General features: G+C 38.7%; 1 protein-coding gene across 5 annotated transcripts in view; it reads right to left on the bottom strand.

The window, feature by feature from the left end:
• The window catches only part of LOC126188995 (negative elongation factor D), a 235,693-nt gene that overhangs the window by 22,412 nt on the left and 194,666 nt on the right, over positions 1–18,615 (bottom strand). Inside the window, exon 15 of one of the 5 annotated variants that reach the window (XM_049930798.1) lies at positions 7,308–7,844. The exons of the other annotated variants lie outside the window; for them this stretch is intronic. Coding sequence (XP_049786755.1) covers positions 7,813–7,844 — 32 coding nt within the window. The 3' untranslated portion in view covers positions 7,308–7,812. Of the gene's footprint in view, positions 1–7,307; positions 7,845–18,615 lie in introns of those variants that run through there. 5 annotated transcript variants of the gene reach the window in all.

The raw sequence follows: 18,615 nt of genomic DNA, 5'->3' as shown, positions 1-18,615 counted from the left end.
TGTTGTTCAACAGCAGCACAAAGTGCTCAGGAAGAATGAATAACCAGCCTGTTTGTCTCTCACAGGAGTGGAGTGCAAACACTAACTTCTCGAGGACTACGCAAAAGGAAAGTAGACTGGCTCCACAGTTTGCTTGAGATTAAATTATCTGTTATCTATGTCATTCCAATTTTGTATTTTCTTTGTACCTTGCTTGACCTTCAATTACTACTTACTAATTTTTTCACTGCTTCACCGTCCTTTAAAGTATTTTATCAAGTGTCATCCTAGAACTTAGCTCATCACCTTTCCTTGTACACTTATTGTTTCAGTAACTTATGTATTTTATGACATGCTGTTTTAAGTGTATTTTTATTCATTTCTCTGCCTCTGTCAATTTTTTACTAACTTTAGTTACCTACAGCTTTCAAAGGAGAAATCTTTGGCTCTGAATGTCAACATCCGTTACATTGTCTGAACTGGCCTTGTCCCAGTGTTAGCAACTGGGTGAGTACATCTTTATGAATTGTCTCAGTATACCTCCTCATATGTATATCTACAAGTGTATCAACAATAAGATAACCAACAGACTTGTTTTAAAGTTAGTTTCTTTCTTTTTTGCAATTATAAAAACTTAGGTATAATGCAAAATATATGAATAAACATAAACAATAAGGTTGTACCCATAGAAATTGTCTCGTTAACATATGTGACACATATACTCAATCTTTAGCTATGTGACTCGAACATCTTTGCAAAGAAACAAGACAAGAACATGATGAGAATATGAGAGAAATGAGAAGAGGTTTTCAATGGTATTTGTGAGTCTCACAACACAAATAAAAACAGAAGAAAAGCAGATAGATAGAGGGGGGGGATTGGTCAAATTGTATGGTTGTTTAAGGACACAGAAAAAAATAGATGTTTGAGGAAACACAGACAGATAAAAAGAAGAGGAAGATTAGTTGTCATCTCAACGATGCAGTCATTAAAGCTGGAGCATAACTTTGGACTGGGGAAGAGTGATCTGCTTTTTTTTGTTTTAGGGTGGAAAAACAATTAATGTCATATAAATTGAAAGTGACTATATGTTAAGCTAAATCAACAGAGGTAAAGCAAGCCAAGGTTGAGGACTTCCTCATGAAGAAAGGTCCACAAAATACACTGTAGAGACAGCGGATGTCCCAAACCAAAGATTAGATTTCCTTAATGATATTATTACGACGGACAAAAAGTACAACGCAGTCGATGGCCCGTGCGTCATTCGCTAAAATGGCCCCACCGGGGGAGGGGGGACACATTCGGTCGAGGAAGTGGCAAACCATCAAAGATGGACGACAATGAACACGGCTAAAACGACAACCTAACTAAAATGATCTCCTTGCAGTGAGACGGCCGAGATGAGGTCAGCCAACTCACTAGGAGAAGTTTAATTCCTCTGAGCTTGTTCCCAGGAAGAGAAGACCCATGGTGATGTCGAAGTGACATCACCTGCCGACAGACTGCACTACAGATATCAGCCGAAGGGGCAGAAGAGCTAGCGGACCAAGGTAGAAGGGCGGCAGCCTTGGCAGCGGCATCAGAACCTCATTTCCCATCATATAAACATGGCCAGCAACTCACATGAACATCACAGTAGCTCCCTCAACAGCGAGCAAATGGAAGCTTTCTTGGACCCGTTGCACTAAGGAATGGACTGCGTTCAGCACAGAGGGTCTGAAGGGCACTGAGAGAATTGAAGTATATGACACAATTAGAAAGTGTGTGTCACCAGATTGGGGAAGAGATGGGAAGGAAATAAGCCATGTTATTTTCCAAAGAATCATCCCGGAATTTTCCTTAAGTAATTTAAGGAAACTGTGGAAATCCTAAACATGGGTGGCTAGCTGAAGATTTGAACCACTGTACTCCAGAATGCAAGTCTGTATTGTACCACTGCATCACCATAGTTGGTATAAAAGAGGAGTAGAGTTTTTTTTTTTTTTTTTTTTTTTTTTTTTTTTTTTTTGGGGGGGGGGGTGGCAGCTGGATTGGCAGAAGTTAAAAGCAGAAAGCTTGCACAACATGGTACATATTAAAATTGAAAGTACCAAGATACCTCTGTTGGTTGCAGAATCCAAATGTAAATGCACCAGAAACATCATTTGTCTGAACACATTTATTTCCATTCAAATCAGGCACTGTCAAGTCAGTGCACAACACAGAAAAAGGTGTGTGCACAGCAGAAAAAAGTATTCCTCTTGGAGAGGACAATTATTCAGTCTCACAACTAACACAACAAAGAGCAATAATTAATGTCTACAAGTGGTACAACAGTAAAGTCTACTACATCTGTGTGAGAGCTGTGAAGCTACAAGTTAAAACCTACGAGTAAGACTACTGACCAGTTCCTTCATTCAATATGTTTAGAAGAAGTAGCAGCAACTGGCTAATTGTTCCATGACATATGCAGCTGGATTGATTGTTATCACTGAGATAATATCAGATTCCACCAATAATAGGGACTTCAGGAATGGTGATGAAACACAGCCACTGGTAATAATTTACTGGTTATGGTAATTAACTGAGTCTATGAGAAAGACTTTTATCCTAAATCAGTAACAAATTCTTGATTATAGACAATGTTCTTTTATTATACCACTATGGATTACACTTCAATAAGCAAGACAAACACACTAATTTAGCCCCTCCTAAATGACAAACGTGCTTCTTTACTGCAGGATAAAGATGTTTTACACAATGTGTAATGAAATATTTATTAATTGAACTTGTGGATGAATGAAGCATAGGTGTATTTTCAAGCAAAAACAATAGCTTTCTCTCTCTCTCTCTCTCTCTCTCTCTCTCTCTCTCTCTCTCTCTCTCTCTCTCTCTCTCTCTCACACACACACACACACACACACACACACACACACACACACACACACACACCTGTGGCAACAATCAGTTTTGTGATTTAATGACTCCACATATCATTGCCACTTACAGCCAACTCTTCCCCTACTGTGATGTGACTCTCAAAGAGTTCCTCATCCCCCTCCACTGCCTACTTTCTGACCTGATCATCATCTTCCCTTTATGCTGCTGCACATCTTCCCCGTGCCACAGATGGAGAGAGGGGGGTGGGGTTAACAATCATCATCAGCAAGTGAGTAGCTACCACGCCTTATGTTTTGCATATTGTTCCCAACACAAAATACTTGTATCACAATACTGTGATAAATTGACTGTTATCATGTGTGCACTCACATCTGATGACAGCTTTGGAAAAAATAAAGGATTTCAGTAAGGAAATTTGAAAACATAAAATGGAGATAAGAGAGATTAGCTTTAATATATGTCATCATTTTGTTGTGGAACTGTGATGCTGTTCAACAACTGTCACATATGAATTTAAAGCTTGTCCTGAGGCTCTTCCCCTTAAAATTTTCTTTATCATTCCTGTCTTACAGGGAAACCTCATGGAATGCTCTGCCCTCTCAATTTTCTTCATACTTAAAGAATTTGAAGGTCAGTGCCCATACATCAAATTCCTAAAGTAGTAAAATGCAATTCTATATACACAAAAATAGCCTCAACGGCATGGAAGATGGAGAGGAAGGTCATTGGTACAGCATGACTGGCAGCTTAAATCCAGTAGCATCTGTTCTGCAATCCAGGGGTTAATTATCACTGTCTGTTCACCTAGTGGGTGGACTGATACATGCTCTTCTTGATCTCTACAATCAAATCATGAACATTTTATCTTCACAGAAGATCACTGCAAAACAAATTTCTACTTTGGTGGAACAAAAGGAAAGAATTCCATCACCCCAGCCATCAGTCTCTAGACTGCATTTTTCTGGTAATTGAATTCTGGGGGGACCAGGGACATCATGCACAGAAGAGTAGGAGCTTCTCAGAATCTCTAAGCCCAAAACAGAAAAACTGCATAGGCACTCTCAACACAAACACTCTCTCCCAAGTAGGTAAACTCAAATAACTCATAAACACTACGGAAAAAAAATACATAAAAATCCTTGCGATTCTATAAACACACAATAAACCATCAAAAATTATTTTGCTTCAGAAAACTTCAGAATCTACCAAAAAAAACCTGCAGTGCAGCTGAACAAGGGACCCTAAACAACATAGCATAGCACAAGCTTTTGTTGTATACAAATCCCTAAGATTCAATAATAAACTTTCATTCAACATCAGGAAGAATCACTACAATCTCAATAAAATCTGGAAATAAGACACATGCTGCCACAAATGACTACAATAGAAAAGATCCGAGAGCAATAGAATGACTTCTGGGAACTACTGGAGGAAACTGCAACTAAAATCCATAATCATCATTTGAAAATTCTATTAGGAGATTTCAATGGCCAACCTGGCAAAGAGGAAAAAATCAGGAAAACAGGAATTCACATGGTTCACAAGAGAACAAATAAAAATTTCTGCAAAAAATTTGATCTTAAAATCATGTCCACACAATTCTTTAAACCTGCAAACCTGGAAATTACCAAACTCCATTTTTTGAGCCAGGTCAGTGCAAAGATTAGTATTCAACCTTTTTTAAAACCAACCACTACAAAAGAACAAAACACTCAGAACTGATCCAGAACACCTGAAACTCAATAAGAGAGAAATTCATTGGAATTTAGGCAAATAACAAAAATTGGAAGAAACTTGCAGAAGTACTGAAAGACACTACATGAGATTGGGCTAACCCCCAATAAAAAGAAAATGCAGGAGTTGGAACAGTACCTGTGATCAAGCAATACAAAAGAGAACATAAGCATGGGAAACTTAACAACTTGATTTTGGAGAGGTGGGGGGGGGGGGGGGGGGGGGGGGAGCCACATTGAATCCCAATTCAAAACCACATTCTCTTAAGGAAGAAAAGGAAATAGTCTCCCTGGGAATACTGAATAATAGCAGCAACAGGAAAACTAAATTACAGTAATCACACAAACAATTTACAGAATGAGATCAAACATTTGGGAAACTGCACAAGTACCTATTGAGGGAAAATACATCCCTTCACAAAAAAAAGGAGATAAAAGCAATCCAAATAACTACAGGACAATTTCACTGCTCCCTGTAGTAAAGTTCTGTTAAGTCGACTAGGAGAGGCAGATGCATTAACAGAAGAGTATCAGATGAGGTTTCGCATAGGTCAACCTTGTATAGAGCAGATATGCAATATGAAGACAATTTTGCAAATAAGAAGGTTTAGAAATACCGTGGTAACTTCAGTCAACATTAAAAAGGATTATGATTCAATAGATGGGCATCCATTACTCCATACCTTAGAGGAATCCAAGATTGAGAGGAAAATAAGGTCAATCATCCAACAGATATTAACTGATACAACCACCAAAGTGAAATTCATGGGAGAAACATTAGAAGCCTTTCATATCCATACAGACTCTCCCTCATCCTATTTAACATGGTTCTGGGAAAAATTGTGAGGACATGGGAAAAGGAAAGAAAGGTAATTTAATTCTGGTTCTAAAAAAGAGCAGGAAATCAACATGAAGTGTCTGGCTTTCACGGACTATCTTGTCATTCTCATCAATACCAGAGAAGAAGCCAAACTTGCAATTGGGAAGCTTAATGAAATCATCTCACGGAAAACTGGCCTACAAATTTCCAACAAGAAAATCAATATGTGGAGAGCAAGCCTGCAGGTAATCTCCCCATTAGAACTAGGCACATGAAAGTTGCCCAAGTTTCACACTTCAAATATGTAGGAAATATCGTCCAACCATCAGTACTGAACATAATACTCAATCAAGAAAGAATTTCCAAATTATAAGCTCAACTGGAATCACTGAAAGCAGAAAAGGAAAGTTCTAAGGAAAATATTTGGATCAGTATTTCATGGAGGAATTTGGATAGAAAGGCCGTCAAGAGAGATCTACACAACATTTTTTATCAAATTTTAACTGATTCTATTTTTATGCAAATAGTAATTAAAAGTAAGAAAATTTTTTATTAAAAAAAACTAGCAGAATAAAGTATGCCACTAGTGAGTTTCATACCATCAACTTCATTGTTATATTCATATTATGCTACACAATGAGCTACCATCTAAAAGTTATATGTTTTGCACTTAATTGTGCTACAACTTATTTTTCTTTTTCCTGCCTTGTGACATCTTCCCCTTATCTTTCGCATTACACTGACCTCTGGAAGAAGCATGTGGAAGCTTTGGATACAGCAATTGTTTCTGGCCCATTTTTTTCTGGTTTACTATAAGCCTGCCTTTTCAGAGCACAGCTTTACTGCCTGCCTACATCCATTGGGCTTACATAGTTTTGCAGAATTTGTAGAGTCAATTACTTCCGACAAACATTTTGTGCAATCATGATAACCCTCTTAGATACACCTATTCTGCTACATTACTGTAGATTTTAGTTTAAAAAAAAACATGTCAGGTACATTGCTCTAGCAGCCAATAAGAGTTATTTCTTAACTTACATGTTAGACTTTATGCAGACAACTTATCTTTATGTGATATGTTCAATTATAATGACTGTTGCTCTGTTCTGCTAATCAGAAAATAAACTTAATAAAAAAATACAAAACTGAAAAATGATGCACTACTTGCATGCATTCTATAACTCATTCAGCAAGGTGGATGATGATGGGAGTAACTGAGTTGATAAAATTCTAAAAAGGTTGACCAATCTAGAACACTTTCCATCCGCTACCACCTTTGTGTAGCAAGCAATTCTATGTTTATTGCATCTAATATATCAATGAACAGAAAACAGGATGTGATTTAGGATAGATTGCTACTCAGCATACAGAGGAGGCAATGAGCAGTGGACAGGCACATTTAAAAAGCAGACCACTGGAGCCCTTTGTCAGATGCAGCGCACATACACATGAGCGTGTCCGTCCGTCCAAAGGACTTAGTCCAACTGCTTACCCAAGTCTACTTTTAAATATGCCTGTCCACTGCACGACATTTCCTCTGTGTGATGAGTAGAAGTCCATCCTAACCAATATTGTTAACATATCAGCAACTAAGATTAGTTCCAGCTCAATTACACACAGCATTTTAGCAAACATTAACTTTGCATATAACTTCTTCTTTCATACATGTACACACAATGAATGTAGAGCTGCTTGCTATTTAAGCAGTGAGCAGAAATGAGTCAATAGCAGCTGACGTGATTCAGTTTTATTAGTTGAGCTACTACCATCAGTGGCCACCTCACGGAGAGTCTTCTTAGAATGCACATATAGTATACATTCACATTTCAAAACTAAACTCAAGCTGATATGAGATCACATGCATAACTGTTTCACAAGAAAGATCAGAAAAAATAAAGTTACTCTTAGTGGTGCAAGAGCAGATCACAACTCAAGCAGAACACTAATTTTATGATTACAAACAAAACTATCAAAAGTTTATAACAATCTCTCTCTCTCTCTCTCTCTCTCTCTCTCTCTCTCTCTCTCTCTCTCTCTCTCTCTCTCTCTCTCTCTCTCCCCAAAGCAGATCTATGAATTAATATAACAATTACGGTGAGAGCAATGTTTTAAAGTGGAGGAATAAAGTACTACAAAGTCTTTATCCAATATACAATTTACAGTCTGTTTCTGGAAAGCCAGATTAAAACGAGTAGCAGTCATATATCATTATTTCTGCAACTCCACTGTGGTAAAATAATGTCATGTCACCATGTTCCACTTCAAAGCACACTCTCACTGAATGTTTCTTCTGCACTAATCACGTATCAGGAAGGGAGGTCATGACACCGAATATTTGTCAGAAAATGCCCTTCTGAACAGTGCCGAAGTCATTTCCCTCCCCGTTGATGGAAGCTGTTCTCAAATGTGCCCAAACTGTGCCTTGCAGTGCACTGAAACATAACACAATAATTTTGATATAACAGCACACAGTTTACTTCCACATAAGTAATAAAACTTTAACTGTGCTGCTGATACTACTTTCCGAATGAAAAAGTTTAAAGTATATGAAATATATGTATTGTTCTACTACCTCAGGAAAAAGAAAGACACCACTCAACATACAAATTCAATACATATGTACCAAGGCAGGCACACAAATGAAACGAGGAGAAAGGTACACAAATGAAACGAGGAAGAAGTTTCAAGTTCCCTAGTAGCTAACACTTTGAAGACTGGCCACTGAGAGGAATATTGGGCCAAGATGACCAGCTATTTATGCCATTATTTAAAATGTTACTGGCTCATATGTACTTGATATATCTTCAAGAATAATACATAGGAAAAAAGGACCAAAGCTTCATGACTTACTTCAGCTGTTTGATGGACTACAAATTTTAAAGTAATGATGACAGAAACTGTAGTTATCTTCCCAAAAATAAAAGTTCAAAGTTAGTTATTAAGCAATGTTTTCTAATTGAGCTTCCAAAATTTCTTGTTCTCTTAACAAACATGACATTTGTTGCAAAATTACAGCAAACTGCAAAACCTATGTGCACAACATGAAATTGTGGCAATGCTATCAAATACTGGTCCAGCTATTTGCAACTAAGCTGTTACATTCACTAATGATTCTTTTGAAATATTTCTAGAAATTGAAAGCAGAAGGTGTCAAGGGACACATGGTGAAACATCTGTACATTGTTCTCATATGAAATGCGTCCAATTTTCAAGTGACAGGTGGCTTGCACGTCAAGAAAATTGCAAGCCGAGCTATACTCAGGAGCAGTCTCCAAAGTGTTCATGAAGCAGATCTACTGATGAAAGATTTGTAATTCTGGATTAGAGGTGCGCAAGGAAACAGCACATCACATAACGTATGTTTGAAGAGAACATGAGCAAAGATGTAAAAATGTACTACTTAACACGTAAATTGCTATGATTCTACTTACAACTTGTAAATTACTTTTCATGGATTGGCAAGTCACAGACCAGAAATAATTTGTTTTCATGAATGAAATAACCTTTGTACACAACAAGTAAAGCAAGATTTCAATACTTGATAAGACCTTTCACAACACCTAAATGTAAAGAAATCTACCAAATAACCTCCGTAATGCTGGTATCTCATTTCATCATCAACACACAGACCGGTATTGTTTCCTCACCTTTACTAAACACAGAAATGACAAGTGTCCCAACAGACACGCAACAGAAAACTATTTATACTAGTTTTCAAATTCTTGCTCTTTCACTAGTAAAAGTACACACATTCACATACACAATTACCAAACACATGTCTGTGACCACATCAAATGAGTTCACTGTAGCCATAGGTGTGTGTGTAATTGGTTGTCTGTGTGGTTGTGTGTGTGAAAGTGTGTACTTCTCCTAGAGGAAAAGCAAGATCTCTAAAGCTACAAGGTGTACAACTTTGCTTCCACTGTTTTTCCCCAACATTTGATGCTTTAATGAAACAAATCGGTTACACATGTATCATTCAAAGTATTTTCCATCGCTGGCCACTACTTTTTCCCATCTTTTGGGCAGTGTACGAATCCTGAGTCAAAAAAATTGTTCATCTTTTGAAGCAATCTACAAATCAATCCAATTTGTGACTTCTTCATGAGATCGGAAGTGTTGGTCAGCCAGGCCATGAGCCACTGATCTAAACAGGTGACAGAGGGAGCAATGTCTGGAGAATACAGCGGGTGGGGTAGGACTTCCCATTTTTAACGTTTCCAAGTATGTTTTGACCTCTTTTGCAAAGTTGGGTCGAGCGTCGTCGTTCTGCAAAATCACTTTATCGTGCCTCTCGCTGTATTGCAACCATTTGTCTTTTAATACTCTGCTCAAACGCTTTAATTGTGTTCAACAACAAGCACCTGTGATTGTTTAAATTGGTTTTAACACCTCATAGTGCATGACGCTGAGCTGGTCCCACCAAATACAGAGCATGATCCTGGAGCCGTGAATATTTGGTTTGACTGTCGACGTGGCAGCATGGCTGGGATATCCCCATGATTTTTTGCGTTTGGAGTTATTGTAATGAAGCAACTGTTCACAAACACACAAACGCTGTTCAACGTCTCTTGGTTTCAGCTCACATGGAACCAAAGTTCCTTCTTTCTGAATCATGCCCACAGCCTTGAGACATTTTGAAATGGCTTGCTGTGCCACTCCCACTAATCGTGCGAATTCTTCTTGAGTTTGATGTGAGTCTTCACTCAGCAATGTCTCCAATTCTTCATCTTCGAAAACATTCTCTCTTTCACCACTATGCCGGCCTACGACATTAAAACCACCACAGTTCCTGAAGCGCTGAAACCACTCACGAGACGTTCTTTCACTAATAGCGTCCTTACCATACGTACCTGAGAGAATTCGATGAGACTCAACCGCTGTTTTCTTCATACTGAAACAAAACAGTAACACCTCCTGCAAATGATATGAATTAAGCTCGTAAATTGAGATTTTCAATCAAGAACAACTTTATGAAGCAGAGACAAATCGACTAATGTTTGAATGAGGTTATGTTGACCGAGGTCCAAGCTAACTACCAGACGCCTGCGATCTGTTTCTTTTGACTGCTATTTACTGTTGTCGCCACCTATCGGCAAAAGCAAAGTTGCACACCTTGTACTATAAATAGTTTTCTGTTACCTGTTCTTATGCACCACAGATCAGTCAACTACAGGTGACTGGCTGCTTTTCTGTTATTTTGCATGTAATTCCATCCAGGGATTTTCATTGTTGTTATGATTTGCTTATCTTTTGTTAATTTATATCTCTATTTGTTCCACATACCTGAAGGTTCTCCTTCCTGGGACCAGTGAAACACAATGAACGAGTGGACATTTGTTGAAAAACTGAGTGGTCATAGGCAAATGATACATATACTGCAATGCTTGAAATCAAACTGTTTCAAGTAGAAACAGAGAGCTGGTTGCAAACACTGGAAATATTATGTAGTTCTCATAGCCACAGCATGCGAATAAAGGTACTGACACATGGTAAATGTTCTAATCTTGCCAAATGTTTATGGTATCAGCTATGTACAATATGGGATCAGTTCACACGTAGTTTTAAATCATACTGCACTAAGTATCATACAGGCAGCAACCTGAACAGCTAATTTCATTGCATTCGGTCAGTAGTACCATTTGACTCTAGTGTAAACGGTAATATTTTATTGTTAGACATAACTGAGAAATATTGACTTTTTCTTAATATGTATACTTCTATACATCTTTACTATGTTCCAGTGATCTGTCAATAGCAACAATCTAATAATTTACATTTCACCACATGTAGCACTTCAGTTGCCTTGATCCTTCAGCAATTGGAGGAGGAAGCCTTAACACATTTGAGATGGCACCCAAGTCCCATTCAGGTGCTAGCTCTGAGGCTCTGATGCCAAAAATATTAATATTATGACAAAAGGAATCTTTCAAATGGTTCAAATGGCTCTGAGCACTATGGACTTAACATCTGTGGTCATCAGTCCCCTAGAACTTAGAACTACTTAAACCTAACTAACCTAAGGACATCACACACATCCATGCCCGAGGCAGGATTCGAACCTGCGACCGTAGCGGTCACGCGGTTCGAGACTGAAGCGCCTAGAACAGCACTGCCACACCAGCCGGCTAGGAATCATTCACAAGAACAAAATCACCTTCACCGTTATTGTTGAAATCACCTGAAAACACTGCCGCCTTACACTACTTTAAAGGTCTAACGATGACACTGCAGTCGAATCATCCTCAGAACCATAAAAATGTTCATACACACTGTCCTCTGTGATATTCATCCTCACCAGGAACATCTGAATAATTATCAAAAACCTCTGAAAGTATTTCAGGCTGATTTGTTTCCTTCCGTTTTCTGAATAGGGCCGTCTCTAAAAGGAGGAGGAACTTTTAAAACAGCAAAATACGATCCAAATGCTAAATAATCAAAAAAAGTACATGAAAAAAATCAAGTTTGATACACTGTCTACTGGCAAAAAAACACCTAAATAGATGACATAATTAAAATATCATCTGTAACATGTAAAACACGAGTAAACTTGGCATCTGTCTGAAATTTGTTAACACACTAACCAATTGCTATAACGAGGGCAAAGACTAAATTTTTCAGCCTTGTACACAATTGCCGCTGATAACATTTCTCCCCCCACCCCCTCCCCCATTACATTGCTATATATTGTGCTATAACATGTCACACAAACTTTATCTGCCGAATAGTTTTAGTAACACTGCTATTTAAAAAAGTTGTGATATGTGCATTAATTTAAATTCGTGTAAAGTTAATGAACTTTTCACCTTAATTCTCAATGTGTAACTGAACTTAACTGTATTTTTCTTGAAGATTATCAATACGAAATATGTCCCAAAATTGTAATACAGAAGTCCTTGTTGAACTATACATGAAATTAAAATTTATTATAACTAACAGAAAAGCTGAGGTGCTGAATGGTTGACAGGTACATAAACAGGACAGATAATGTTGCTAGCTTTTGGAGAAATCATTCTTAAAGCTATAGAGGACACAGATAGGCACAGATGTGTACGGCTATACTGTCCCATCTGATCTGACTACATAGTGCTAGCACCACAACTTGACAGGGCTGAAAGGTGAGTGTCAACTGGAAAGGGTGAAGGGAGAAAAGATGCAGGGAATTGGAGAGAGGGTTGGGGATGGGCGGCTAACAGTGGGGAGGAAGAGACAGCATGTGCACAGGACAGAAATGTCGCACACACAAAGGAAAGGATGGTGCGAGTGCAGGACTGGGGAAACTGAGTTATAGAAGGATGACAACCATCACTATGCAGGTACTGTTGAAGGTTACTGGTTTTAATATGGACAGAGATTTGGATGGAGACATTGGAGAGACAGAGCCCTTTGCAACACATTCTTCGATCCCATAATTCTCTTGGCTGTAATCTTCACTATGCCTTGCCCCATACTTCATCACCATGCCTGCCCCAAAACTTCACTCTTATTGTTCTCATACCCTACTCTCCCAGTACCTCCCCTCTTCCTCTGTTCTATTTCCCCTTCCAATCGACTCCCCCATGTCACTGTGTGCTAGACACGACTCCCCTCCCACTTGCTGCCATAATGAGCTCATGGGTGCCACATTCCTATCATATGCACCTGCTATCTCTCTCTCACAGCCATCAGCTATTATTTCACAACCATTCTCTCCATTGCTCACCTCCTTCCTTCCCTTACTCACTCCTCCCAACATGAGAACTCACCTCAGTTGAGCTGCACTGGTGGCATACTCTAATCATCTTGGACTAAGTACTATGTAACGAGAGAGAGAGAGAGAGGTAGAGAGAGAGAGGTAGAGAGAGAGAGAGAGAGAGAGAGAGAGAGAGAGTACGCCACAGCTCTGAAGAAGGTTTTGTTTGATAGATACCCATAATTTGTTTGTGTGTTTATCAGCACCTCCAATCCCTTCCCTCCTTAAATTGTAAATATCAAAATATGGCTTAAAACATCCTAGAAATGTCAGAGCACAGTACATTTTATACAACAAATTATGTGTGAAAAGCTTTGTGGAATGTAGATGTTGCATTTGTAATGTGAAAATGAAATTCAAAAATTGACAATGTTTCTATCATTCTAAAGAGAGTCCAACTGACACTGAGAAACAACTTACTACTGTTAATGGGACCAAGGATCCAACAGTTAAAGACAGAACAAAACAGCTCGAAAAATTAAATAAAAAGAGGTAGAAGTTAGAGGGCCTGCTCCAAAGATGGCGAAATCACTTGCACCTGCCAAAAAGGATCGTATCATTACCAATCCTTGACACTGACTGCTGGATCAAGGCCTCAAACTGACAACTGGCTTCTCTACGAATTACAGACATCAATTGTGCACTTACATGTTGCCCGTGTGTTTTCATTTTTTTGTATGTCATTTATCCTTTTCCAGAAGGATTTCATTTCAGTCTTTCATATTTCCTAGAAACCAACAATGAAATTTCTCCATATATCTTTCATTCATTCCGCTAGACGTCCTGTCCATCTCCATTTAATTACTATTAAATCTTAATCATGTCATCCACTCTATGATTCATGTGTTTTCGATGAAACATATTTTGATCTGTACAGTGAAACGTCGCTTAACGAGCACCTATAATGCGCAATTCGCATAACAAGTAAAACAAATTGTAAAACCACCCCCTTGCTTAACGATCGATGTTTGGCATAATGAGTGAGAACAATTTAGTGTGACGTCACCAGCTGTTCTTGCACAACAGGGGAAATGTTCAACAATATGAACATCTGGCACTGGCAGCGCGGCATATGAATGTAGGAACTACATTCTCGGAGAGTTTTAGAAATATCACTTCACTTCAGCCCTGTTGCCTGCGTCAAGATGATCGAAAAGGCGTGGGAAAAGGGTTACCAACAGAACTCTGCCTTCTGCTTGGAAGAAGCTTTGGCCGGACTGCTACCATCTTAGTGCAGCTTGTGATCACACATTTTTTCTAAACTTGTGTTCACCACAGAAATGAAACATATAATCAGTGAAATATGTGAAGATGGAGTAAGCACTGCAGATTTAGAACACACATACAATTAGTCTACATCAACTATTTGCACTAGCCTCAAGATCAAGGAGACATATGCTTCAAGGGGAGTGACAAGAGTATCTAATCAACTGTTTCATATTCTGGACAATGTCAAAAGGTTGCTCCTTATACGGATAAATGAAAAGCCATTGCAAGGCGACACTATTAAAGAGAAAATAATTTGTCAGAAGGCAAGAATGATTTTCGCCAGCCCCATCAAGACAACGCCAGGATCATCAGAGGCCGAAGAAGTGTTTAAGGGAAGCCATGGGTGGTTGGAGAAGCTTAAGACAAGAACCGGCATCCATAGCATAATGAAGCATGGCGAAGCAGCCAGCTCCAACACAAAGGCAGGTGAGAATCTCATCAGCAATTTCAAGGCATTCAGAGATTCTGAGGGTTATCTGCCATAACAAGTTTTTAATTATGATGATACAGATCTATTCCGGAAAAAGATGCCGAAGTGTACCTTTATAACAGTAGAGGAGAACACAGTGCCAGGTCACAAGCCAATGAAGACTGCCTCACACTGCTATTGTGTGCCAATGCAAGTGGCGATTTGAAAATTAAACCAGTGCTTGTTTACCATTCAGAAACCCCATAAGCCTTCAAAAAATGTTTAAGTCCAGAGGAGCAGGTTAAATGTGATGTGAAGATCCAGCAACAAGGCTTGGGTGTCTCATGATCTTTTTTGTGATTAATCATTTTACTTTTGTATGGAGCCACAGTCATCCGATTTCTGCCTCCCAGCACTACTGCATTACTACAGCCTATGGACCAGCAGATTATTTCTGCATTGCTTTGAGTGAACTGAAGCTATCAACCTCATTCTCGGAGAGTTTTAGAAATATCACTTCACTTCAGCCCTGTTGCCTGCGTCAAGATGATCGAAAAGGCGTGGGAAAAGGGTTACCAACAGAACTCTGCCTTCTGCTTGGAAGAAGCTTTGGCCGGACTGAGATGTCAAATGTGACTGTGAGGCATTTGAGTTAACGAGATTGTGTCTTTGGCCACAAGCATGGGACTAGAAGCAGATAACAATGATATTGATGAGCTTGTGGAAGATCATTGCCAAGAAATGACCACCAAAGAGCTTATGGAGTTCCAGTGTGTTGCAGTTGTGGAGCGGAGTTCTTCTGAGCGGGAGTGGGGGGGGGGGGGGGGGGGGGGGGGGGCAGCAAAGCAGCATCTTCTGGCAGTACAAGAGAAATGCTGAAAGCATGGGAAACAGTTGCATCGTATTTTAAAAATAATCACCCCAATAAAGCAGTGGCTACACGAGCTACAAATTTATTTGACAATAATGCTGTGTCGCATTTTCACCAAGAGTTGAAGCGTCGGCACAAAAAAATGGCTATAGATAGTTTCCTAGTAAAAAAGAATTAGTTATGTATCCTGATAATAATGCACGTAATACTATATGTATAATTTTCAGTAAAAAAGAATTAGTTATGTATCTTGAATAATAATGCACATAATACTATACGTATAATTTTCTTTGGATAAATGGCATGAACAAGATTAAACTTGTATTACTGTTTCTACATGGAATGAATTATCATATTTTGCATTAAATTATATGGGATACATTGTTTCGCTTAATGTTTGTTTTGCAACATGATTAAGATTATGTAATGAATTATGCTCGCTATGCGAGGTTCTACTGTATGTAATAACAAGGCTCCTTTGTTTCTTTTTCTGATTATGTAATGAATTATGCTCGCTATGCGAGGTTCTACTGTATGTAATAACAAGGCTCCTTTGTTTCTTTTTCTTTTTTTTTTAATTTATCAGACTGGTATCGAGCAGATGCTCATTGCCAGCAGTTGTGCAAGAGTTGTAGATCACTGTGTTTGAGGCTGTAGGTTTTCTGGAAATGCTGAAGGTATGTGCTGAATTTTCTTTCTCAATTTCTGAGTCTAGAACACTAATTTTATTGTTCCCCTCATGTTCTACTGTGTATGGGATGTATCTCTATCTCGTTCAGTTCCACTGATTAGTCAAGTATCATCAACATATCTTCCACAGAACTATATTTTATTGTTCCACTCCATATGGTTATTGAAGAAATGCAAATTCTATCGGTGATGCCCAGTAAGATCTTAATAAATTCAGTGCTGGACCCCATGTACTGTTTGATTTGAAATCTTTGTCTCTGTTTATTAGGTTCCACATCTTTATTTTGATAGATTCCTTAATTACACTGTCCCACGAACTTGGCATTTGAACCATGATACTGGTCTCACTGCATTTCATTTCACAACAGGGTGAACGGGGGATCCCGGAATTTTCCTGGGTTTCCCACTTAAAAATACAAATTTTCCCTAGTGAAAATGCACATTTTCTCAGGCAAAAACACGCATTTATCCATATTAAGCGACAGTATACTTTCCGCTGGAACTGTAAAACTTATTAATCCTTTGATATACACTGGCATAGAATTTCCCAGCACTTTAGCAAACAAAACAGCCAAAAAATAACGCGCTTTGCTGTGCAACAAGTACACTGCATATTTTCGTACTACAAAAGCAGAAATATGAATTCAACCAAACACAGCATTTTAGTTTCCAAAGCACTGAAATCAAGATGGTGATGTGCTTGTATCAGCCAAGCATCACTCACATCACGTTATCTCGCAAGAAAATGACAGCAGATTATAGCAGTTATTCAGAGCATAGGGCTTGATGTAGTCAGCCAATAGCAAAATCACTGTTAAATACCACAAACACACACACAGAAGTTCATGATTTATATTAATATACATATGTTACCCTTTAAGTTACATCAAACACAAATGTGCCAGTAAAATTTTAAATGATGACATGGTCTTTTGGGCCCAAATTTTTTTTGAGTGACTGGTCCTCAAGTATTTTAGATGGCAGTCAGATGCTTTGTGATTTAAGAAATTCATCGCACATTCTCCCAGTTAACATAATTCATCTTGTATAAAATGAAATCTACTTTAAAAGTAACACTTCTCAAATCACCATTCACAACATTTTCCTACGGCGTATTAGAGATAGGTTTGTTTGAGCAGTTGCCAGAGGACAGGTGTTAACACGCATGCACAGCTATTATGACACAGCAAGCCCCTGGTTGGTGTTTGCTCTGCACATACACCTTTTGTCCCTTTTTTGTTTGGAATTTCGTGTGTAGTGGGGCATCATGTGACCGCGTGTAGCAGTGTGACATGTTGTTCTGAGGGAGCATATGTAGTTATCGCACTTAGGGCAGAAGGAATGCAAAATTACACAGCAGTCCTTGCCACAATATTCTTTTCAAAATTAGACTCTACAACTCGAGGTACCCTAATATTTTGCAATAAAGTTTACATCCACATAGCATGCGGGTGATTGCAGAAAGCTAGTAAGAAGGAATACAAATTCTTGCAAAAATAAAAAGAAACTTGTTTGCCTATATCAGAACCAAGAACAATAAGCTTTTTATGGAATTTTTCAAATTGTATAAGAATTAATAAGGTTACTTGTGAAACCAAGAAACTTTATAATCGGAAGATTATATTTACTCCTGGAGTAAATATAAAGCCTCATGGGGAATTATAATGGTAAAACACAGTGTGCTGGCATTCTGTAATTTACCAAAGAATGGCGTTCTGTAAATTTCAGATGTAAACCACACAAATTAAGAAATAACGTCAGGCCTAGAGGAGACAAGTGTTGAAACATGTCTTGCAATCAAAATAGATTGTAAAATTTCCTGGTAGATTAAAACTGTGTGCCCGACCGAGACTCGAACTCGGGACCCTTGCCTTTCGCGGGCAAGTGCTCTACCATCTGAGCTACCGAAGCTAGGAGAGCTTCTGTAAAGTTTGGAAGGTAGGAGACGAGGTACTGGAAGACGTAAAGCTGTGAGTACCGGGCGTGAGTCGTGCTTCGGTAGCTCAGATGGTAGAGCACTTGCCCACGAAAGGCAAAGGTCCCGAGTTCGAGTCTCGGTCGGACACACAGTTTTAATCTGCCAGGAAGTTTCATATCAGCGCACACTCCGCTGCAGAGTGAAAATCTCATTCTAAAAAAGATTGTGTTCCATGGAAGGCATATACGTAAAATTCTGCTAAAGCTTTTCAGTGTGGTTTTTGGGATGCCAATTTTCTTGGAGTACCTTTACTG

This window comes from Schistocerca cancellata, chromosome 5 (genome assembly GCF_023864275.1).
Source record: "Schistocerca cancellata isolate TAMUIC-IGC-003103 chromosome 5, iqSchCanc2.1, whole genome shotgun sequence".
Classification (NCBI taxonomy): Eukaryota; Metazoa; Arthropoda; class Insecta; order Orthoptera; family Acrididae; genus Schistocerca; species Schistocerca cancellata.
This window is presented reverse-complemented; position numbering and strand designations above follow the sequence as displayed.